Genomic DNA, 24,613 nt, shown 5'->3' with positions numbered 1-24,613 from the left:
TAGATATTAGGTGAGGAAATTGTTAGCTCTCTTGATAACTTCAATAATTTAAACTATAAATTTTCGTGGAGGAAAGCTGAATGTTTGCATAGAGTTTGGGACCCGTCACTATTTTTATCTTTTCTGTTCACTTCTAAGGATCTCTGTTTCCTTTCAACATCTCATTCCATTTCACTTTCCACTGTGGCTGCATTCCTTCTCAATGTCATTCTTGTCTGTAACCTTACCTTTATTTCACAGCACTTTCTCTGTTCACCCTCAGTCACTTCACCTGTTGCTAACTCTCAAATCCTCATCATGACTTCACATTTTCTTGCACTTTGCCATAGAGATGTCACCAGTGAAAAGTGAAAACGGTTTTTGTCACGTGGCACTGAAAGGTGTCAAAAGTTACAGTTTAGAAAAATGGTGCTTTTTTTTGTCTAGAGAAAAGGGTACTTCTCCTTTGCAGGTGTTTTTCTGTGAAGTACAAGAGTTTGTGTGGCTGTTTAGTCAGTGTTTCTAACCAGCTGCCTGTGATCCAGTCTCATTGAGCAGAGGTTTTTCTGCCTGCTCAGAGAACCACTTTAGCTCCTACTTGGACTTTTTGTCTCTAGAAACACATTGCTTACCAAAGCAATCTCTGGCCCATGACTGGAGGGGGAAGGAGGAATTGCTCCCAAGATCCTTGTCCATTCCACCAAAAAGAGTTAAGATAGAAGTTCCACAGAATGTACTTATGGTCTCACATCTTCCATACACTCTGAATTTGTCTGATGTTGTAGCCTTGGCCTTAGAATCCATTTCCAAGGATTCTCCCTCGATTCAGCCACCCCTACTGCTGTTACCTGGTGGCAGCAGGAACAGCTCTGTCCAGAGGTGCACATGCAGAGAGGACATTTCCCGCTTTTTGTACCACAGATGGTTCTCAGAGCTGAGCTGGGGAGCTCCAGCCCTGTGTTGTGATGGATTATTTCTGTAGGATTCTCAGTTTCCAAAGCTGAAAAGAGCAGGTGTTCCAGGCATCTGAGTCAGGATTGCTGAGGATCTTAAGCATTTATTTTCCCAATCACTGAGGGGGTTCAGACAGTGGTTTCACAGTGAGAGTGAAGTGCAGCAGCTCAAGATTCTGCCAGTAATGCACTGAGACCTGCTAAAGTGAACTTGGATATAACAGAGCGTGATTGATGCAGTTCCTAGAAATCCTTTGGTTTGTGTCCTAATGTATGTATTTTTGTTGATTGCAGAGAACATTCCTAAGAACTCCACTGTAGGGTTTTTTCTGTTCAGTGTTCATTTCTCAAAGCAAAGGTTGGATAAATTTCAGTCTGAGCATCCAGGCTGCTGCTGGTCAGTGTAATGCTGTGAGTTACACGAGCATTGCCATCTGAAGTTAGCTATAATTGAATACACAGACCTCTGTGCTCTTCCTTTGACTTAGAAAATGATCATTAGTTTAGTTTAGAAAAACGAAAGCCTAGGTCTAAATGCAAAGTTGAGGTAAATTCATGAATGAACACACCTTACTTTACAATATTTTTGTTCCAAGAAGTTTTAAATTATGTGTATATCTGCATCTTTCATTTTTGTTTGTCATGTTGTCAGAGAACCAAGTGTATGATAATGGGGTTATCATACACTGTGTTGACAAATATTCCTGATAGTACAAAATTGGTTCCAAATAAATCTCAGGTTTTGACCTTGATATTTAAATTATGACTCAGCAAGGAGAACTCAGTGGCCAGAAGTTTGTATCTGTGCAAAGTTCAGTTAATTTCAGGGAAATTTGATAAGAATCTCTCTGCTCAGAACCCTTGGTAGCACCTGAGTGCCCATTGTTTGTCACTGATTTCCCTTTACGTATCACCAATTAACACAGTTGCCAACTACATTCATTGAAACAGGTAAGAAGCTTTGAGGGAAGAAACAGCTGACAAACTGTAGTTGTAAATTCAGTATTTGTTGACTCCCTATGTAAAAAGCTTGCAAGACAAGAGCTTTAGTTATGGGAACTAATTGCTGAGCAGTTAAAATAAATGGATTGCATGAATTTATTCTAGCAGCACACTTTTTTTTCTTTTTTTTTGTATTTTTCTATCTTGTAGTTTGCAAGGAAAGCAGGCAGGATACATTTAACATATAACCTTGAGGACAATAAAGGTAATTAGAATCCCTTGGTGGGCATGGAGGGAAGGTGCAGTTTCCAGGACACTGAAGCAAAAAAGCAGTGACAACATACATTCTGTACTTCTTCATGTTGTAAATGTAGCAGTAGTTTCAAATCCCTGTGGCTTCTCGCAGTTAGAAGTACCACAGAACTGTTTGATTAGTGATACAGTCTTGAACAAATATTTTTGAAATCTGTTTAACAGAGAGAACTGTTTGCACTAGGAAAAACTATTGAGGTTATTTCAAAGATATCAAGGGTGCAGCAAAGTAAAATATTAGTTTACTACTACAAATACTGTTTTCATTGCTGTTAGTATTTCAACATTACAGAGTATCTGTGATGCTTTATTTCAAGTTACACACTGCTCTTGTGTTGTTGGAAACTGAGAGTGTGGTTTGGAACTGAAAGTGGGTAGAGATTGGAACAGTATCTACGGAATTTTGCTGTTATCTGTCATATGGGCAACAAGAAGAATGCAGTAATTTGTCAGAACCTGTTCACATGGGGAAAAACAAGATAATTAGTGACAAAGTCCCATTAGTGTTTGCTTGACGTGTGAGAAACAGGAAGGAAATAAAGTGTCCAGATACAACAAAACACTTGAATATGAAAAGCTCAACTTTTCAGATTAATTGCATGAAGCTTTTTGTCAGCATAGTACAGAATAGTGAACTGATTTATACTTTGTCTTTCAGATGAACCAGAGACACGAGATGCCTGGTGGGCAGAAATCAGACAAGAAATAAAATCCCATGCCAAGGCATTGGGTTGTCATGCCGTAGTGGGCTACAGTGAATCAACCAGCATTTGGTAAATCATGATGATGATTTGATTTTCAAAATGCCACAGAAAATGTATTGCATCTTCAGGGTGTTAAAAATTAACTATTCCATCACAGCTGTGTTGTCTGTCTGTTCTATAACTACTTTAGAAAGTTTAAGTGAGATGATGCAACTTAAGTATTAGGCATTTTTTATATATGTTGAGATCTGGATTTTAAGTTTTTTCTAATGAATGTTACAGTTTGTTCTTTTAAACTAATACCTATAATTTGCTTTGTAGTAATAATATTAATTTACCCATGAAGTTTTCTAAATCTAATCTATCTAAATAATTAAGACTGTTCCTAAAAGTATATGTATTGAAGTTTCATTATTGGGTAACAACTGGCAGACCAGTATTTAAATGGAAAACTTCCCATTTCAGGCCCAGAGAAGGCTCCTTCTGGGGCCAGGTGTGTCTGATGATATTAAACAGAAAATTACTCACTATTTTGAATCGCTTTTGGGAAGTCACAAGCAAATTCAAACATCTGAATTTATTTTCTTTCAAGTTGATTTTGCCTAAATATTTTAAGGTAAAAGCACTAAAGATTTGCTTTCTTAAAGAGAGAAGTTAGGAAAGTTTTGGTTTACCATATTGACCTCAGAATTACTCTGTCATTGAGGGATGAATACACCAAAATGAAGCATTTATTCCTTTGCCTGTCTGTCTCCTTGTAAAAAGCATGAATAGTTTGTATTATTTTTTCTACCTTAACTCTGGAGTAAGAATATACAGAGTATAGACAGACAAATCAGTTATTGGGTTATTTGATGCTTGCATTTTTCTAAAGGAATTTAATGTGGTAGTGTTTGATTATTGGTAAAATATTTTATTGGAATTCCCATGCTTATTGCCAGTTCAGCTTTATTCCATGCCTAAAGCATAAGCCTGTGTGTGTGAGTACTGGTCTGCCACATATGTTATGTATGCAAAATTACTTTGGAAAGAGAAACAACAAATTTTAAAAAGGCACATGTATCATTCTAGAAAATGTGGGAAAGATTTTCTCTATTTTCTTTCCAATATAGTATTTTAAGTACTGAGTACTAGAGGTTTTTTATTTAACAACTTGAGAAATATTAAAAGCTCTTTGGTCATTTGGAGAGCTTTAACTTGGCTAAATCATAAGTATGGTTGGTTACTTTACATGCAAAATGTACCATTATTGTAGTTCTTCCTAGTAAAATTTTACCATTTTGCCACTTTTTATCCTCCAAGAAGCACCCTTGTCAGTGTTGGGTTGTAACTTCATTTTGAAAATTGAATGTTGATAGGATGCTAAACTTCTCAGCTTCCCTTTTACTTTGGTAAAAAATTCTGCCTTGTTTTATTTAATGTTTGGTTGGTTTGCTCTATTTCTTTGCATTGTTAACCACAGAACAGAAAACCATACTTAAACCTGGTCAGCCTTTCTGAAGTTATATTATTTATAACATGAGGCAAAGCTCTTTAGTCTTCATGTTCAATCCTTCTTCCTCTTCTACTTACACAGTGGTTTATGGTTTAAATACCAGAAGAGGATTGTTTGTGAGTTTTAATGGATAAAATTACCCAAGTACACAAAATGAGTGGTGATGTTGAACTTCACTGAGACTTGTACTACCCTTTAGATCTGATAATTTGATATAAAAGCAGCACTGAGTGGTAGGAATTCACTGTGTTGTCATTCTTTTCTCTTATAGTGAAGAGGTCTGTATTTTGTCCGCGTCTGGCACAGCAGCTGTACTGAACCCTAGGTTCCTTCAGGATGGCACCATGGAAGGCTGTTTGGAACAAAGGTTGTCATGGCAGCCTGGCTTCTTTTCCATAGGGTCAGAGAAGGGAGAGGTTGATTTTTTTCCTCAGAGCCAAGATAGTTCTTCTCTATTAGGGTAGGTTACAGTGTTACAGTGCAGGATGCGGGACCAACCACTTTACTGCTTTTCACTAACAACAACCACCACAGGAGTAATGGAGCTCTGCACCAATTAGATATTCTGTTTTTATTTCTAACAGTCTCAATAAGGTAACACGTTTGACTACTAACACAGATCATAACTCAGTTTTTTCCTTTTGCTGCTCTTCAGGTATCTTTTCTCAGCTTTATATCACATTGTAAAAAATGACAGATGTTGGTAACTTGAATAAGCCAAAAGCAGCTGTGTCTGTAATATGTGTATATATGCTCCATCAAATACTATTTATGTGTATATATGCTCTCTAAATATTCTTTAAGAGCTGCACGGGACATAAAATATCTTGGTTATAAAGCAAATATGGTTCCAGATTTTTCCAAAATAGGTATGTGTTACTTGAAGTTGATGAACAAAATCAGGAAACTGAAGGCCAAACATGAAGTTTCCCTTTGTTTCTGCTCTTGCCAATAAAATGTGAAGAATGAGTATTACCAACAAAGTTCTTTTGGGGGGAAAACAGGTTAATTAATGCATATTGGTGATTTATTATGTGTTCATCAGGATAGCATCAAATATTTCAAGGGATTAATATAGTTGTAAGCAAGGCTATTTATTACATTTTAGCACTTGCATTGCTTTTTCCATAATAAACCAGTCCACATAGTATTATTTATTCTTTTACTTTTTGTTCACAGAAAGCCATTATCTTCTAGTGTAGACAGAGTTTTAAAAACCATAGCCAGAACTAAAATACTTGTTTTTGTAGTCACTGTATGATGGAGAGAAAGAAATGCCATGTTCATAATGTAAAGAAAATAGCACTTTTATCAAAATATGTGTTTTGGTGCTACCAAAGAGTCTGGGCATAGATTAGAAATGCCAAAGAGAGGTAAAACAGCTAAACAGGCAAAGTTCATGCTCAACACAAAATATATTTGCCAAAATCTTATGATAACTGATGTTTCAAACCTGTCAGATTTGCTTAAGCACCTCTTCAAAATAACTGAGAAGAGCTGTTGAGGTGAAACAGGATAAATTTGCAGTGATGCAGTTGGCCTGTGCTTTCCCTGTTGGTATTTTTATAGTGGTCATTCACAGGTATTGCTCATGGGGGAGAGAGACTAAATGTTCTCAGCAAATAACAAGTTTTACCTAATACCTTACCTTAGGAAATCATCTTGCTGTTTTTCTTGCAATGTTTATATATATATATATACATCTTGTGCTGCTTCTCAGTAGGATGATTAGTTTTTTATTTGTATTCTGCTCATTGGGTTTTTTTATAGAGTTTTGGACCCAATGAATGTAAAAGAGACTTTTTGGTGTGTTTGGTACAGCAAATTCTTTGTACAGCTGTTGTACCATGGATTACATTTAGAAGTTACACTGCTTAAAGCCAGTTCAGTAATACTGCAGGTTTATGTAAATTGTTGGTCACTGAATGTCCTTTTTCCTGCATAAGAAGTTTCAATGCAAGTTTTATTGGTTGCATTTTAGTTAGCAGGGTGCAACCTGATTTTCTTCTAATTCATCTATTGCAATCCTTGTCACATTGGTGTAATGGAGCAGAGTTTAGCTGCAGTGTATGATTTAAGTAGATACCTGTAGGTGTTTATGCACTTGTGCATTTACTGATCATTGCTAACAAGGTGCAGTTGTTTTAAGGATGTTCTCCATAATGTATTTTTAGGATTGAAGAAGCCTCACCACCAGGTTGTGGATTTTGCCATATCCCATATGATGAATTGAATATGCCATTCCCTGCTCACCTCACTTACTGCTACAACTGCAGGAAGCAAAAAGTTCCTGATGTCCTTTTCACCACAATTGACCTTCCTGTAGAGGCAATAGTTATTGGGAAGGGATGTCTTATTCAAGCCAGGTATCTGTCCAAATATTTCCTTAGTCTAGTAAAGTTTTGGAGATCTTTGAAAGACTTCCTGTTGCTAAAATCCATGATGTCATCAGACCTTATCAAACATACAATTGGCATGTATGAATAATATTTCTCTCTGAAAGTACCATAGCACTGGTGTGGGTTTTGAATTTCAGATTGTACGACTAAACCCAAAGAGTGGAGGATGACTAGTGTATAGTAAGAGATGGGATTGCTAGGCTCTTTCTTTTATTCTTTTCAGATAAGTATCTTTAGTCCAGTTAATGCTTTAGTTGTGAGGGCACTTGGGTTTGGGGGTTTTTTGGGTTTTTCTGTCTTCCTTTCAATGTATGTCTTTAATAACTGTATTAATAGGAATTTTCAAAGTTCTACCACTAGAAATCACAGTAGTAATTTTCTGTGCTTGTACTTGAAGTGTTTGAGGTTGGCAGCAAGAGAAATAGACTTTTGCATTTGGGGTCTCACTAGAAGAAAAGCTGAAAATGTAAGTTTTCAGATGACACTGTCTCAAGGAGCTCTTGTAAAGAGCTGGCATTTTATTTTACTGTTCCAGCAATCTACAAGAATTGAAAAGAAGCTGTATTAGGTTATACAATGAGGGGAGAAAATTGCAAATACCCTGTGATCTCTTTCACTCTTCACAAATGCATGAAAGCTCTGTCTGTGCTGGTTTGGGTTGCCAGGTTGTGCCGTCTGAAGAAGAAAGCTCAGGCTGAAGCAAATGCAACCTCTATCAGTAACCTCTTGCCATTCATGGAGTACGAAGTGCACACCCAGCTGATGAACAAGCTCAAGCTGAGGGGAATGAATGCCCTCTTTGGGCTGAGAATTCAGATCACTGTGGGGGAAAACATGCTGATGGGCTTGGCAGTAAGTACAGTTGGACTCTTCAGATTCTTTTGCTTTCTCACAAGTATTTTTTCAGGAAGACTTGCAAGTGTTGTGGGATTCAGAGTATCCAGACATATTAAAATGCCATTTTGAGAACAAGGTGGCTTAAATATTGTAAAGTCAGGACAGCCTTGTCTTTCATAACCAGCAGAAGAAGATTCAAATCTCTTGAAAATGGTAGAAGACAAGATGATTAGAGAGGGGATGAGAAGAAAAGAAACTTTAAACAGTTGAATGGCATAAATTGTAGAAAAATGATGGTTTGCTTTAAAGGTCCTGTCAAAGACATCCCTGTTCTTCAAATTGAATTGCAGTTCCGTGACAAATAAGGTCAATTAAGTCTCTCAGTAAATCTTTTGGTTATTTGGCAACAAGAGGAAGGTCTGTTGCCTCTTCTTTGATGGAACTGAAGGAATAAATGATAGATTTGAAGTGTCTTAGAGAAGGTAGAGAAATGCTTATTAACAATATTTTCTAACCCCATTCTGTCATGCTAGGTTAGAATAGTGAAATATGCTGCTTCTTCCTGCATCAGAGGGTGCCTGGGTAATTCTGGCTGGCATCTTCTTTTGTCTTTCATGCTCTGTTTTCTCTAAATAGAAATAAAGTTGTCACAACCTCAGTGATGCTGTAGATGGTTTGGCCAAGTTTTAAGTCTTCAAAAACTGTAAAAAATTATTTGCTTATGCAAAGCATACTGGGGCAGCAGCTTAAATATTTAGTTTGTTTGGAATTTATAGGCAAGGTTACGAGTTCCACCATGAAAAAGCCCCATGAGAAGGAGGGAGTTCTTTAAAACAGTAGTGGGGTTTCTTCATAAATGAACAGAAGAGAGAGATCCATTTATTTATTTACTTGCAAGAGATAAAGCTGTAATGTGCATGTTACAATGCTGTTTTAGCATAAGCATTATGGAAAGCTTTATATGAAAATATTAGGAGTTCATGTTTATATAAATTGTCTGTTTTCTTCATGACTTTTTAAAAGTCTGCAACAGGTGTGTATCTAGCAGCTTTGCCAACACCTGGGGGTATTCAGATTGCTGGGAAGACTCCAAATGATGGCACCTATGAGCAGCACATATCCCATATGCAAAAGAAAATAAATGATACAATAGCAAAAAACAAGGAGCTTTATGAGATCAATCCTCCAGTAAGTAAATCCTTTATTCTTAAAAACAAAACATTGTGAATCAAATATATACACTGTATATCCATGTTTTTTTACTGAGCCATTCAGAACATAAGTTTATTTACTAATAGCAATACAGACATTTTCACTATGTTTTGGAAAGCTGCTGGAATGTTCACATTTCTTTAGCCACATTGCCAAATCAGTTTGGTCTTATTTAGATATATTTCTCAGTAATTTTCAGAATGATCTGATTGTTGGAATTGCTAACAAATGGTGTAGAGTTGAAATTATTTTAAGCTGTGCGGAACATCTGTTAATTGTTACATTCTTTCTAGGAGCTACCTGAAGAAATCATTGGATCTCCCATTCCAGAGCCAAGGCAACGTTCCAGGCTGTTGAGATCTCAGTCAGAAAGCTCTGATGAAGTTACAGAGCTTGACCTTTCACATGGGAAGAAGGATGCTTTTGTCTTGGAGGTGATAAACATTTTCACTATCCATGTTCATACTTTCCTTCTCCTGAAATATATAGTTTTTAAAAGTTTTCTTACTCATCTCCAAGAACAGTTCCTAAATTGTGTATAATGTTTTCTCTTTTGTGTCATTAGAAAAAGTGAGGTATTAGATTTTGCTTTGTCTCTCTTTTTCTTACTCTACTTGCTGAAAGCACAGCTCTGTTGTGTCTACAGACAATATCTGAAAAAACACTGTCCTGCTGTTCATGAACAGGTAGCAATCTCTGGAATAATGGTTAAGAGCTGTTAAGAAATGTCCTTCTTCGTGCTTCAAGCAGCAGATCAGACTAATCAAAAATTGTGATCTGTTCTTATAAACACTGAAGTTCTGTATTGCCACACTTTATATTTCACAAAGATAAAGATTGTATTTTCTTCCTGTCTCAAAGCTCTTTTTGTTACAGTTGAACATTCAGAATTATTCATTTCCTAAATGGGTTTTATTCAAAGCAATAAAAAAACTGCGTGTGCCAAGAGAGCACATAAAAGAAGATTTTCTGAATTTCAGCTATTGCTTCTCCCAATTCAAGAATTCACAACTTCTGACAATACCTTCCAGTTCTTTCTACAACTGCAACTGCAAAGAATGACACCTATAGATAAATAAAGAACATAAATTTCTTTTACTTCTCTATTCACTAAAATTCAAAGGTGTGATTGAACATTGTCCATTTTGAAGGAAAGTAGGCAAGTGTTAAAGAAGGGCTGGAGTTTGGATCATCCTGTAGATGCAGGTAGTACAAACACCTATCACTGACTAAAAACCACTTTAAAGGTACATTTAAGGCCTTACAAATCACCATCTTCCTAGAAAATAATCTGGATGAAAGGCTGTAGGTAAGGAGAATGAGGGAGCACTGTAGCAGCAGTTTGTTTGAAAACAGAGGTGTGAAAGGAGAGTGGGTAAATGACAGGTTGGGATCCTAAATTTAGATTGGTTGCTGCTTTTGCAAAAAGGGTTGAATACCTTTGTAACAAATAGGGGATTTTGTAAAGCATTTATAGGAAAAAAAGATTTTTAATCTGTGGAATCACTTACTGCTGTCTTTTTTGAGAAAGTGGATATTTGATTGATGATTAATTGGATATCGGAAACAACATTCCAGAAGATTTAGTTAAACTCCTGGCTAAGCTTTCAAGAGTAAAATCCTTGTTCATTGGAGCTATGTAAGAAAAAGCAGTAAAAATTTCACTGTGATGAGGATATGCTGAAAGAGGCTGGGAAGGCAGTTATGAGAGGTAAAGATGTCTGGGTTGGTTTTGTTTAGTTTTTGGGTTGTTTTTTGAAGGAAAAGACAAGACAGCCCCTTTTACATGGAGAGTGAGAAGGAGAAACAATACTTGACAGCAAACCCTTCAATACTGGAGTTAAATGATAAACAATTTCTAAAAGACTTGGTAAGAAAATGTCAGAAGTTAGAGGTAAACTTGGATCTCTTGCAGGTCAGTAGGACAGGGTGAACATAAAGACATGACAGAAGTATTTAGGGAAGGCAGCAGGGCTCTCAGTCTGATCTAAAATGAGAGTGTTTAAAGCTTGGGTGGAGTAGAGGTTATTTGGTTTCTTTCTGAAATGTCTTATTGTCACAGCAGCATGATTTGCCAATTCCTCCCTTTTCCAGATCGATGACACAGATGCAATGGAAGATGTACATTCTTTACTGACAGATGTCCCACCACCTTCTGGTATAGTTACAACTGTGTTTTCTCATTTATACTGTAGGCTGCAAAATGACAAAATATTACTAGTTTTACTAATTATTTTAAAAATTCCAAGAGAAGTGACGATATTACTGTTTCTGAAGATTTTTAGACAGAGTTATTAATTTGTAGGTTCCAGGTTAGTGAAGGTAGAGTAGAGAACTAATTATTGCCTGGTACCAGTTGTCTTTATGCTATTTATAGAAATGTCATACCTTCCCCAACAGAACTCCTGCATCTAGATAAGAGGCAAATGTATTTGTCCAATAAATAGAAATTGCTCTGGACATTTGATTGTCCTTGTCCTCCCCCTTGTCATTGTGAATTTCCCTGTGTTTCTTCTGAGCAAATCTTGGTTTCCTTTCTAGTAACTGATATCAGTGTTAATAGTTTTGGGTTGTGTTGAGCTCAGAACTGTTCTTGTAGCTGTCTATTATTATCACCAAATCTGTTATTCCTCACTCATTATCCAGTCCTGCTGCAGTTGATTTTACTGCCCTAAATTAAGGCCATCAGCAATCATCTTGTTTTATCCTCTTTTGCATATAAGTTATGAATGTGTTCGAAGCATAAAATCCAAATTACAAAAATTAAGCATTTTTGTCCCTCTTTTTCTAGTTTATATTTACATTTCCTTCGATGATGGTTCATTCTTAGTTTTTAAATAAAGAGACCTTGGTGAAGGATTGTTGCTATGGATCAGTAAATAGAGATACCTGTGCTAGGGAAATGAGTAGGACTAGTCACTTTAGCACCTTATTGCTTGAAGATTAAAGAATGTTCTTCCCTGGTGGTGGAGTAAGTTAAGAGTTCAGTGCCAATTAGCTGTTTGATCTGTTGCCTTTTCTGTGGTTTATAGCAATCTTTCATTTGCCTTTTTGTTCAGTATCTCCTTCAGACACTTGTTCAAGACAAATAAACCAGGGACTGGTTTTCTGCTATTGTGAAAGCTCTGCTACATTGCTGTAAAAAGAAAAGCATGTTTTCTGCTCTTATGTTATTATTTCTGCATATCCTTTCTAAATCTTACTTGATTCTTCACCAGAATTTCCGCTTTTAATGTTCTGAAAGGAAATCTATTAATATTTATACCCTCTGCAAGCTGCTGCACAGTTTCTTTGCTAGCTTATTTTGTGCTTTTATATAGGCCCTACCAGATTGGCCTCTTTCCTCCTTATTTAACTGTATCTTCAGGCTTTCAGAATCACTGATTTGCTGTTAATAACTTACTTTATTCTGCCGTTTAGTCACTATACTTCTGCTTTTAACTTGCATTCAGTCTCTAGGTAGTTCCTTTACAGCCTTTTCTATGCTCTCTGTTAAAGGTTGGCTTTTTTAGCTTTACCTGTCACACCTGTTCAAAAAATTTCCTCATTTGTGCATCGTTTATCTAATGGAAAAAGGCAGAGCAGTTGGGGATTTTGGGTATTGGCCCTTCCTATAAGAATTCTGGGTTTGTTTTTTGAATGTTAATCTCATTTCTGGTGTTATTATTCAATATTCAAAACCACATGAGGGAAATCCCTGCAAAACATTGTCACATATGTTTCCTTTAGAAGTATTTTTATATTGCAGTGTATAAAGTAGATTTTTTTCCCAAATATTTTCTTCACAGGTTTTTACAGCTGCAACACAGAAATTATGCCTGGTATAAATAACTGGACACCAGAAATTCAAGTAAGCTTATTCAAAATTGAAACTTTTTGCTAAATTGTGTTGAAATATGTGGTAGTAATTAAAAGATATATTTTGAAATATAAATTCAAAGGATACCCTTGTATAGAAATAATAGTGTTTTGGTAAGAACAGTAGGGTATGAGAACCTATTTCTTTGTTGTTTTTTTTTTTTAATGCTGTTGTGCAACAAAGAACCTAATACAGAAATATGAAAGTAATGACAGTAAATAAGAACTTCAAGGTTTTGGGCATTTTAAAAGGTTTGGCTTGGTTTGAAGCTCCTTAAAGGAAACAGATTGTTGACTGTGTTGCTTAGCTAACATATTTTGTTACCTAGTTAACATATGTGTTAACATATTTTACATTATTTTCCTTCTTCATGAATGTGGGTTTAGGACATTGGATAAACCGTATTGGCATGTGTTGGCAATAAAATAAACATGTTTGTTTCCAATTCAGATGTTCACAGCAGTAAGAGTATCCAGATTAAGCACCATTAACCCAACCAATCAAACACTCAATAAGAACTTCAATGATCTCTGTGAGAATCTGTTGAAGGTAAGAATCTTATTTCTAATATTTTTTTAAGTGTTCAAATGGAAGCCAAGTAAAATTCAGCTATACTGAAAATAACATGTTTCTCCTAGTTTTGGAAATAGACTGCAAAGTGTCTGTACTCAGTTTGTGAGTTGCTATAAAGATAGGGTCAGCCTTTTTAGTATATTAGGGATTTGCAAAGTTTTTGGAATCTGAAGGAATCCTTTGACTGGCAGTGTACTCTAGAAATAGAAAGACAGCTCCAGTGTAGATTGCATTCTGTCCTGACTTTTCACAAATCTAATTCTTCTTCAAGAAAAAATATCATTAGATGATTTCTACTACAAATAGAGTTTTGATCCTTAATTTCTCTGAAATTAACCACACTTTTTTTTTGCCTGAGTAACACAAAATAATATCCTGTCTTCAACAGAGTTTGTATTTTAAACTCCGGTCCATGGTTCCCTGCTGTCTTTGCCATGTCAACTTTACAGTTGCTCTGCCAGAGGATGAATTAGTTCAGGTAAGCTAATTGCTGCTTTTAACTCCCAGCATGTAGGCATGGCCCTAGTTTGAGCCTTTAACATTTGCTGCTCAGGGTAGACTGGGCTAGGATTTGATTTATTGCCATGTCTGGTGGATTCTTAGATGATTTTTTCCCCCATTATATTTCTATGCAAAAAACTGCTTGTTGGCAAAATTACTTTTCAGAATGCGCAAGAGATCAATTTACCTAATATGCTGAATATTTCTGATTTGCAGATTGCAGTCACAGCTGTTGCCATTACATATGATAAAAACCAAGCACTACAAGCCAACAAAGCACCTACAGAAAAATCACAGCAGAGAGGTAAATATTGTGAGGCATCTTTCCTTTTTTATCCCCAGTGAGTCTGGATTTTAATTTCAGTTACACATACAGATCACAGACCACAGAATATTCTTGAGTTGAAAGGGACCCACGAGGATCATCAAGTCCAAATATACATATTTTTGCAGGGAGGTTCTTTCAACACACAGAGATAATTAGAGTTCATGTGCTTGACCTCCAGCAGGATAACTTATTTATCAAGTGTTAGGGATTTCTTTTACATAATCAACAAATGTATAGTATTTTCTTACTCTGTGAAAGATTGGTGTAACAGATTATGACATTCTGTTGTATTCTGAAACTTGTATAAATTATCAGAGAATACTTGTTCTTGTAAGTAGAAATTTTGTCCATATTTTAAGAAGGCAGAAAATACATTATTCATAATATTTTTTAAACAAGCCAACCTCCTGAAAATCCTTGAGCAGGTCAGCAGGTTTTAGAGCTCTGCAGCACATAGAATATGGAGGGAATGGAAGAGATTGCTGTGATCTGCATATGTCACCTTGTCAATGAACTACCATCCTATGCTAGAAATGTGTGTGTGAGTGTGGAAGTGGGAACTCAGACAGAACTCTGAGCATACTCAGTTCTTCAGAATGGAATTAGGGAGTAGAACAGAGCCATGTGTTTCTAAAACATTAGTTATAGCTGACTTCTTCAGCAGTAACAGTAAAGTGTTATCTTTTTTTATTGTAATAGCTGACTTAGATCCAACTGCAGAATCAAATTTAAAATGCAGGAATGGACTTGATGTTTTCCTAAAGACTCTAAATCAAATCCTTTTCAGTGGAACTCAAGTTCTGTACAATGTTGCAGCTGGATTTGTTGTCAGACACCTGTTTGTGCAGAACTTAGTGCACATGCTGAAAACACCTGTTCAAGTCAGACCTGACTACATTGATTCTGCTTGTAATTACTAGCAAATCTTATTTTGGGGGTTAATTGAAGGTTAATTATCAAATGGCCATGTTTTCTTTGTTGAAGCATCTACAGACAATGAAGAACAGCTGCAATTTCCCTTGGAACTGAGCTCTGATCCCCTTTCTTCTCAACCATTCTCTCCAGCTAAAGGTCAGTTGAGGGGAAGAATACTGAAGTCTTGTTTTTTATTGATTTTGAGTTCTGCTCTTTCACAGTTGCAGTGGTTTTAAAATATTTGTACTTTCCCAGGCTTTAAATATGCTTTGCTGTCCAAGCACAATGGGTATATTTACTCCTGAAGTCAGATTTTTTGAGAGTCACAGAAGGTGGCTTGGCTGATCATTCTGCCTGTATTTCCTCTAGTAGTTCTGTCTTTGCATTTAGAATACTTGGGTGTCATCTGACATAATTATAAATTACCTAATAATTGGGCTTGTCTCATGCTGTAAATGGCCCATATAAAGTAGCTCCATGTTTTCTCAGCCTCACATAATTAATCTCATTGTTTTCATGATGGGAATTACTTTATCTACCAAATACTGGCTGCATGCAAATTTCTTTTAAGTGAAAGGAGCCTAAACTTGTATAGTAAATAATCTAGTAAAAACATTTTAGCTGTTAAACAGCTGTTTTATTTTACCTGAGCTAGAGCTGCATTTCAAGAATGGTTGTCACAGTTCTTCCGTGACTGCATTGAAAATTCAATTTATTGAAATCAGCTGTCTTTAATGCCTTCTCCCCTGTTGGATTGTCTACCCACCAAAATGGCTACTGAGAGAAAATGAAATGTCTGGGAATGACTGTAAAAGTTTGAGCTCCCTTTTTTGCCTGTTACATCAGTTGTGTAAAGAAGGGTGGCTACCACGCTTGTATTTTCAGTGGCCAGATTAATTTCAGCAATAAGATTCTTACTGCTTTTTGTTTTTTAAATGCTTGGCTTTTAATTGGCTACATTTTTTTTATTTTCAAAAAGAAATTTCTGCTGGTGTCTCTCTACCTGTTCCTGGACTGTGCTCCCTGTGTGCTGAGCACTGACCAGTGGAGGGCAGCCTGTTCCTGCAGATCCCTTTTCCTGATGTTCTCCACATTCCATACTGTGCTGTACTCTGAACCTTTCAGCCAGAAAATTATTCCATCTGTCATTCCTTCACACGTTCATTTAGTTGCATTTCTTTAGCTGGTTATTTAATATATTCTTACTTTTCGGTTGGATGGTTGTTTTAAAAATAGTCATTTACAATTTTATACAATAGTGACCTTTAATAAATATACATACTCAAATTGCAAGGTAGATTTAGTAAAATGAATTATTTATACTAACTTTGTTATCAAATTACTATATAGAGGGTGGGTTTTTTTCATATTTGACTTTTGAAATCTTTTATAAGGGTCATAAAATCACAGAGTAGTTTGGGTTGGAAGGAAGCTTGAAGATTATCTCATTCCACCCCCTGCCATGGGCAGGGACACCTTCCACTGTCCCAGGCTGCTCAGAGCCACATCCAGCCTGGCCTTAGACACTTCCAGGGATCCAGGGGCAGCCACAGCTTCTCTGGGCACCCTGTGCCAGGGCCTCAGCACCCTCACAGGGAACAATTTCTTCCCAATATCCAATCCAAACCTGCTCTCAGTCAGTGTGAAGCCATTGCCCCTTGTCCTGTCACTCCAGGCCCTTCTCAAGAGTCTCTCTCCATCTTTCTTGGAAGTTGTTGTCCTATGCTACCTGACTCTGCTTAATAGATCATCTGAATGGAATTAATTTTGTTTTATTAGAAGTCCTGGAGGGTGCAAGTTCCCACACAGGTATTCCTGCTGCTCAGAGAGGTGAGTTTCCTTAATTTAGCCATCTGCCAGAACAGAATGAGCATTCTTGGGATATTGGTATACTCTTTTTGGATGTGTCTTAATCCAGGAAGTGTTTACTACTTAACTGAGAATGCATGCTCTGGTGTGGCTTAATGATATCCTAATATTTTGATGTGGTTTTTAATAGTAAAAGTTAGATTTGATAATAATAACAGCCTCTCTGTCAGATGCATTGGTATGACTTTATCTGACAGAAAATTAGCCCCCTTGAAGAGAGCTGTGTTGCCTGTGTGAGTTTGAAGTTAGCATGTGTTCCTCCCGTTTCTTCAGGATAATGAAGAAACGGTGTTTGCAACCCTCCCTTTTTTTTAAAGATATGCAAACACCCCTGCAACTAATACCAAAAGTCATAGCAGAAACAACTCTTACTTCTTATTGTAATGATAATGGGAGGGTGTTGGAGGGAGGATGTTGGGGCAAGGAAGTCTGTTTTGTAAGGACAATTCATTCGTGTTTAAAACAGAGGTGTTTCAGCTTGTGACTCTTATCCTCATCACCAAAGCTTTTTTTTTTTCAGTCTGTAGGTTAGTTCTTGATAAAGCCAGTTGGGAAGTTTAAATCCTGATCAGCAGCTCTTAGTAAGGAGAAAAAAAAAGCAATGAAAATGAAAATTAAAAAAGGCTTAAATAAAGTTTAAGAAGTCAGAACTTACAACCTAAACTGAGATTAAAAAAAAAGTAATCTAGCATAAGTCCTTAATGACTGTATTTGCATGTTTTTTCAGTGCTGAAGTCCCACTCAGGCAGTTGGTTCAGAGCTGGGACATCACCAGAAATCGGTACTTTGGTTTGGACAAGTCCAAACCTATCCTGTAACTTTTCCTTTGAAACAGACCTGCAAAGGGATGGTTGTTCTCTCTCAGCCACGGATCTTTGCTTCCTCAAAAAGGAGCATTGAGATGAGCAAGAGACATCATCCATATATTTTTTTTTCTGTTTTTTTTTCTTTTGTTTTTCTGTCTGTGTTTCCAGCAACGTCAGTTGATTACAGTTCCTTTGCAGACAGATGCAACAGCTGGATAGAGCTCATTAAACTGAAAGCTCAGACCATAAGGCGCGGATCAATTAAGACAAGTAGGCGGCTGTTTCTACCACGTTCTGATAATCTGAGACATATCTCTGATTTCCCAGTGGTGACTTAGTGGAGTGCCCTGCCCAGCAGTAGCACTGCAGATCACGTGTAGAATGAATTCCCGAGTGTGAAAACTGCCGACATTGTTCTGTAAGCTCCCGCAGGGTCCATGAACAGGTAGCATAAAAAGCAAAAGAAAGTCTTGCTGTAATTAGTTTCTCCATACATCTGTACGCCTACTAATTGTATAACATCCACTGCATGGATGTAGGTGTATGTGTGATCTTGGAAAATTGGGGGTGAGAAACAGGAAGCAATCACCAAGGGGACAGTCAAGGCAATGGTCACTAAATTAGCAAGTGGTGAGTTGGTTTTCGGTAGTTCTTTGGCCACAGGTCTGACTATCTTGCTTAAATTAGCAGAGATTAATACCTGTTTTAATGGAAAATGCTGCACTGGGGAAACACAACAACTTTCACACTTCCTATAATTTGTTCCTCCAGCAGAATATGTGTTATAAAATGTTGGCACTTTTTCCTTTACCTTCACATTATAACTGATCGTTGTCCGTGCAGCTGCTCGCCTCAATGTTTTCCTTTTGCAGGAATGCCACTCTTCCAAATAAATGCCATTTCAGCTTCTTGTCTCCTTTTGCATGCTTTGCATGATGATTTCCTTTCTCACGTGATATGGCTGAGCATCACAGGCAGCTGAATGTTGTCACCAAGCTATTTGGAAAACCATAAAGAAGAGTTTTTGTGTTTTGAGGACCAACGATGGATATTTGTACTTATTTTCTCTGTTTTTTCCCCCATTTTTCAGCTACTTCCCTTGAAAAAGCAAGTCCATTGGCTGAGGGATACCTAAGGCACCGTTCTGTCCCGTCGTGCACCAACTCCACTGTCTCTGTTGTTAAGATGACACCTCTTTCCTTTCTCCCTGGGGCCAAAATAACCAAATACCTCGGCATAATCAACATGTTTTTTATACGAGAAACCACGTCTTTGCGTGAGGTGAGCTGTGTGGCAGGGATTCTTTTGATGGCAGGGAGTCATTCTTTTGCTAATTGTAAAAATCAGAGGTTTGAGTTGAGGTGTGGCACAGCCAGGGAGGAGAATTTGTGTTACTTTGTGGGAAGGTGCTGAGTGCAGAGCAAGTTCCATTGTCCTGCTCTGGGCGTGGAGCACACAGGTTTGTGTTTGACACCATCGGGAAGGTGCCAAATGAGTACTTAACAACTGCCATTGCTGTTGAATTGGATAGAACAGCAAACCAGTGAGTTCTTAAACAGAACTAGATGGAAAAAATGGGTCTTTGACCAACAGTGGTAGTAATTGGGATCATTTCAACCCAAATTAAACGTTAAAGAAAAAAAAAATCATCCATTCTTCTCTTGTTTAACACGCTCAGGGATGAAGTTTTACGGTGTACTTGGATTTTAGAACTCTTTGGTTAATATAGCATTGCCCATATCATAGGTAATGATGACTGTGCTGATTTTTAACATTACATTCTGTGCATTCTCTGTAACAAAAATTACACCATGGAGTCCATGACTACACAACCAGCTTAAAGGTGATGTTCAAACCATCATCTCCAGTGTGCATCTGGAAAACAAATAATCCTGTGACCATGCCAAAATGCAAGCCATGTTCCTTATTTTCCTGTCCTTTTGGGAAGTAGCTGCATCTTTGCTTTTGGCCACAGAGATAGAATGTACCTCTTGCCTGGTCTGTCAATGCTGTAGAGTGTACTGTTTCTTCCTAATAACACACTGCTAAAATCACAGAGCAGATGTTAATGAGAATGATCAGCCTTCCTGAAAATGGGCTGTGAGCTCTCTAGAGAAATTTGGATCAGACAGACGTTTTGTTTGGATCTTGCAAGTTACTTTTAACTTTCCCTTTTGTCTTGAGGAAGCCATGTGAAAAGGAGAGTGTTCTCAAAAGGATGTCAACGAGGATAGATCACTCAAGTGTCTGATTCAGCTCCTCCACCGAGCTGGAATGTTGCACAGTCGCTGGAATGGTGTCACTGTGCTCTGTCCAGCACCCAGGGCAGCTAATTTAAATTATTTCAGCTACATAGGCTGAGTCACAAACTACTCCTACTGCAGGACTGCCTTGAGTTATAGTGGAGTCAGAACAGAGCAGTCATTATATCCAACTCCAGCAATGTGGTTCAGGTCTTACCACAAAGTAATTAACACCATTTGTGTTTGTTTTGCTTTACGTTTTGCTCGTGGTAATGCTGAAATATATACCAGAATCAAAAACTAATGACAATTTCAAGTCAGATTAATCCATTCTTCTTAGGTTTTGCTGTTTCCAGGTGGGTGTTTATAATTGTTTTCATCCAGTGTTGTATTAGGTCCATAAGATGTATTTTTCCCCATCAGTTGCTGTACCTTTAAAAGCCTTGGACAAAATCAAAATTCCATGAGAATTATGAACTTGTACTGAATTTTGATTTCTGGCTGCAGTTGACTTCATTCCTGCTTTATGCTGGGTTTGATAAAATTATACCTGTCCTTTCTGTTGTCCTAGATTTTCATTCAAGACACGGTTTTTTTATGCCTTTATGAGTCTGTTCTGGGTACATTATGCTGTTAGGAAGGAGTACAGCCCTTAGAAATTCAGCTTCCTTCACCCTCTTCTGCCTGCCTCTTCCATTTCTTCCAGTGGCACACACACACACAGATATGTGGGAAGTCTGGTGGTCTTGCCTTTCACTTGAATTTTGCAATTTTATTGGTATTTCGAACCAACAATGAGCTCTGTTTTGATCAGTTTCTTTTCTCAGCATTTTCTGTGGATTTTTATTTCTTTGGCTGGTTGCCTGGTTTGTGTGCAGTAGGTTTTTCCCCACAATGTAGTTGCTTTCATTCTTTCATAATGATTTGCCAGGAAAATCCATACTTGGTTGTTTTCCTTCTCCTTTCACATCAATTCTCCGCACCATTTAGGAGTCACTAAATTATTCAGCTGATAAATATGTAAGAGAAGTACTCAGCATCTTGTAGCTAGACCTAATACAACATGTAATGTGTATTTTTTCCCTTCTAGGAGGGTGGTGTCAGTGGTTTCCTGCACGCTTTTATTGCTGAAGTGTTTGCCATGGTGAGAGCTCACGTTGCAGCTCTGGGAGGGAATGCAGTTGTCTCATACATAATGAAGCAGTGTGTTTTCATGGAGAACCCAAACAAAAATCAGGTACATTAGGATATGAGCTAACAAGTGCTGTTGTTCTTAGTGTGATGCAAATACACATTTTATGTCTTTAAAAAACAGCAGTGCTGTAGAGCAATGTCTGCACAACATTTCTGCATATCTTGGGATAATGTTTGAAGAATCCAAGAGTGTTCTTGTATTAACACAAAATTCTGAGGATGCTTCATAAATACCCAGATGGGTAAAAGAACTGAGCTTGCTAGAATGAAGTAAATTGCAGGAAAGAGTTGCACAGCAGTGCAGAACTTACTGGGGTTTTCTGATGTTGCAGTGTAGGATTTTCATCCTAACTCCACCTAAAAATACCTGGAGTTGCTCCATTTTGTACATAAGGGACAAACCTTAATTAGTAAGGACAACAACAGAATATTTGGTAAATTACATGTGTTCAAAACAGTAATGAAAGCAAGCACAGATATCTAGATATTTCATCTGTGGTGTTATCCCAAGAATCCATCTGCCTGTTTGGCAGCATGCAAGCGAGTGGATAGAAAAAACCGTGGCACAGGTTGCCTCACCAATAAAGTCTAATAATTTGTCCTTCTCCCAGTCTCTGTTGATTTTTCCATGTAGTTCTATCTAGCAAATAGAAGTAAAGATAAAAGATGATTGTTGCATGTTTGGTAAGTGGGTTTTGTCTCCTTTCCCAGGCTCAGTGTTTGATCAATGTCAGTGGTGATGCTGTCATCTTTGTCCGCGAATCCGAGCTGGAAATGCTGCCGGTGCAGCCTGCCACAGCTGCTGCTCAGCCCACCAGTTCTGCAGGAGATGTCACCACATGAAGGCACAACAAGTGAAGTAGTCTCTGCTAAATAGAAAGATTATTTAACATGTGGGAATGTTTAGGTTTGCATCTTCAAAGTCAGTATCTCTCTGTGACATTCATAGCCAAAATCCAAGACAATCACTTTTTTTTTTTTTTTTTTTTTTGGTGTCATTTGACTTCTGTGAGTCAGAGCAGTGAACTGGCAGGTGTGCTCTGGTTCTTCTGCTACAATTCCTGAGCTCTGTGAAACAGGCAGCAGGGGAGAGCATGGATTAGAATAGAGGGCATCACATGGAACTGTGGAAGGAAGGAATGAAGGAAGGAAGGAAGGAAAAATTCTGTTGCATTTTTGAGCTGTTTAGTGGGACCATGATAAGTTGTAATTCAGAACCATTTTGGAGTTTGAGTGTTGTTGGAGCTGATTCTCAGTTCAGGTCGGGGTGGGAGGGAGGTGACTGAGAAGTCTGCTGGAAACCTGTGACGAAAAAGGGAAAGATTTGTGTGCAGGCCAAGAAAACCTGGGCTGGATTCTGAACTTCCCTGACATCGCAGAGTGTGGAGAGGAAAAAGCAGCACCAAAAAGTTACAGTTTGAATTTCTGCACATAGGAAGTATTTTTCTTTTTTTGTTGTTTTTATATTTGGGGGGTGTTGTTTGTTTTTTAGAAGCTGCCAGACCACAATGCTGATTCTGGGCATCCCTGTGGTGGGAAAAAACCCCCCAAAACGCAACAAAAAGTTCCAGAGTGTGTCTGGTGCTATTACCAGATGTTCAATATTGCCAAAGCAGGTCTTTTGTTATTGAAGACGTTGTGAAAGAATTGTCCTGAGGTTCATTTTCTTAAGGCAGAATCTGTGTCAAGAATCTGTGTCAATCTGTGACATAAACAGTCCCCCAAAATTCGATTGTGCAGAGGTTATTCTGCAGCCTCCTTCCTGTTTAAATGCCTGGCTAATTGGAGATTGATGGATGCCTGTGACATTTGGTTCCTGCAGGTTGCTTTTATGTTTGGGGTTTTGTTTGGGTTTTTTTGTCTGTTTGTTTTTTGTTCTTTTCCAGTGCTGTAGCTGGGAAATAAGGGTACTGCAAAGACAGGAAATTTGTCATTTCCAGTAAATGTCTGAAAGGTGGTGATATTCTATTGTTAAAAAAAAAAAAAAAAAAGGCAAACTTTGATTTGAAGATGCATTCTTACTTAATTCTGACAATGTCGTACATGGAACTTGAACAAAGATGTAAACTTGAATGTAAATATTCTGTTTAGTGTTGAAAATAAGCAATGGCATGATTATTTGTTAAAACTAATTATTTCATTGTAAATGAGCATGGAAATCATTCTTGCACAATAAATCCCTTTATAAAATTCACTGTCTCGATATATGTGCATTAGGTAAATGTGTAAGCTTTTAAAGTCCATTCCAACCCAAACCATTCTGTGATTCTGCAATTCTGATGTTTTGGGAGTTAATTACCCTTTCTGTTTGAAGTGTTTGGATTTGGCCCTTACCAGAATATCTCACTAGCACAGTTAATCATCTTGCTAAATTCTGTAGCTGTTGCAACCAAAGCTGCCATAAATTAATTTGCCTGTAAATAGTTGCAGCTCTCTTTATTATTTTGCAAGGCAAATCTTGTTCCCCTTTGAAGCTCATGGCAGAATGTGAATAACTTCAAAAGGTCTTGGATCTGGCACAAAAACTTGTTTCCAGCATAAGTACTCAGTGTGAAATATCTGAAGTATCACATTAAAGTAGCTGGGTTTGATTATTTTTCCTTTTGGGGGTGGTAGTTGCTTCTGTGGAAGCATTAATGTCATCTTTTCATTTCCAGCTGTTGAAATGTCACAGCTTTCTAGCGTGTTTCTTTAGACGTAAAGGAGCTTTCTCATCTAGGAATTCTAATTCTTCTCCAGTTATTATTCCACAAGTGACAGACATGGTTTTTAACTGTTACTGATTGGGATTTAACTTTTCTTAATTGGTCCAGCTGGATAAATGTAACCTGTAGAGAGGTGTACACTTGAGTTTCACGGATTGTCATTTTTTTTTCTCCCCTGTATAAAAAAGGCATAAGTATTTCTCATCTGGAGAACAAGGAAGAAGTTCTGGAGATGATGCTGGTGCTGCTTGGTGGTTCTTTCCACACCTTACTCTAACCACCTGTATTTTAGGAGCTGTGCAGTGCTTGCTAAGCTTGGAGGTGAGCAGGAGTAACCTTCAAGGGAATTGTTGGCTTCACATTGCAGTTCAATGAGTTCTGTACTTTAGGAATGAGTCTTGTGAAATAACAATTTTCTCAACTAAAAGCTTGTTTTCAGAGCTGGTTGAAAAGCCCTCAGTTTGCTTTTTTGGTTTTTTTTTTTGTTTTTTTTCCCATGTTAACCTTTGAGTTTGTGAATTCTGATGTGCACATGTGAAAGGTGCAAAGTGAGAGCACATTTCCCCTCGTGAATGGTGTGGGGTTGAATGTTCCCCTCTTCCCTAAGTGGCATCAGAATTTTTCTTGGTGTTCGGTTGAAATCAAAATTTCCTTGGAAATGAATCCTGAGGGTGTGGTTCCCTTTTGTCAGGCTGGAAGGCAGCACTGCACCTAAAGACTTGCTGTGAGGTGTATACTTGAAAAGAGGAGCAGGACAGATGCAGGGAATTGCAAACTACTACCAATA

General features: G+C 37.6%; 1 protein-coding gene across 22 annotated transcripts in view; it reads left to right on the top strand.

Moving 5' to 3' along the window:
* Positions 1 to 23,311, top strand: part of C2CD5 (C2 calcium dependent domain containing 5) — a 56,277-nt gene extending 32,966 nt beyond the window's left edge. For 6 of the 22 annotated variants that reach the window (XM_085049132.1, XM_085049128.1, XM_085049124.1 and 3 more), the window contains 18 exons: positions 2,845 to 2,959; positions 4,657 to 4,845; positions 6,560 to 6,751; positions 7,450 to 7,636; positions 8,645 to 8,809; positions 9,127 to 9,267; positions 10,928 to 10,991; positions 12,622 to 12,683; positions 13,143 to 13,241; positions 13,654 to 13,743; positions 13,983 to 14,070; positions 15,079 to 15,165; positions 16,789 to 16,839; positions 17,606 to 17,659; positions 17,853 to 17,954; positions 18,775 to 18,965; positions 21,018 to 21,164; positions 21,833 to 23,311. In XM_085049132.1, coding sequence (XP_084905258.1) covers positions 2,845 to 2,959; positions 4,657 to 4,845; positions 6,560 to 6,751; positions 7,450 to 7,636; positions 8,645 to 8,809; positions 9,127 to 9,267; positions 10,928 to 10,991; positions 12,622 to 12,683; positions 13,143 to 13,241; positions 13,654 to 13,743; positions 13,983 to 14,070; positions 15,079 to 15,165; positions 16,789 to 16,839; positions 17,606 to 17,659; positions 17,853 to 17,954; positions 18,775 to 18,965; positions 21,018 to 21,164; positions 21,833 to 21,964 — 2,156 coding nt within the window. In that variant the 3' untranslated portion in view covers positions 21,965 to 23,311. Of the gene's footprint in view, positions 1 to 2,844; positions 2,960 to 4,656; positions 4,846 to 6,559; positions 6,752 to 7,449; positions 7,637 to 8,644; positions 8,810 to 9,126; positions 9,268 to 10,927; positions 10,992 to 12,621; positions 12,684 to 13,142; positions 13,242 to 13,653; positions 13,744 to 13,982; positions 14,071 to 15,078; positions 15,166 to 16,788; positions 16,840 to 17,605; positions 17,660 to 17,852; positions 17,955 to 18,011; positions 18,130 to 18,774; positions 18,966 to 21,017; positions 21,165 to 21,832 lie in introns of those variants that run through there. The other 16 variants (XM_085049137.1, XM_085049138.1, XM_085049136.1 and 13 more) reach the window with 13 other exon arrangements.
* The last annotated feature ends 1,302 nt before the right edge of the window (positions 23,312 to 24,613 follow it).

This window comes from Lichenostomus cassidix, chromosome 1Aa (assembly GCF_008360975.1).
Source record: "Lichenostomus cassidix isolate B80296 chromosome 1Aa, HeHo_3.0, whole genome shotgun sequence".
NCBI classification, from domain to species: Eukaryota; Metazoa; Chordata; class Aves; order Passeriformes; family Meliphagidae; genus Lichenostomus; species Lichenostomus cassidix.
The sequence above is the reverse complement of the archived record's forward strand: the minus strand, read 5'-3'. Positions and strand labels throughout refer to the sequence as shown.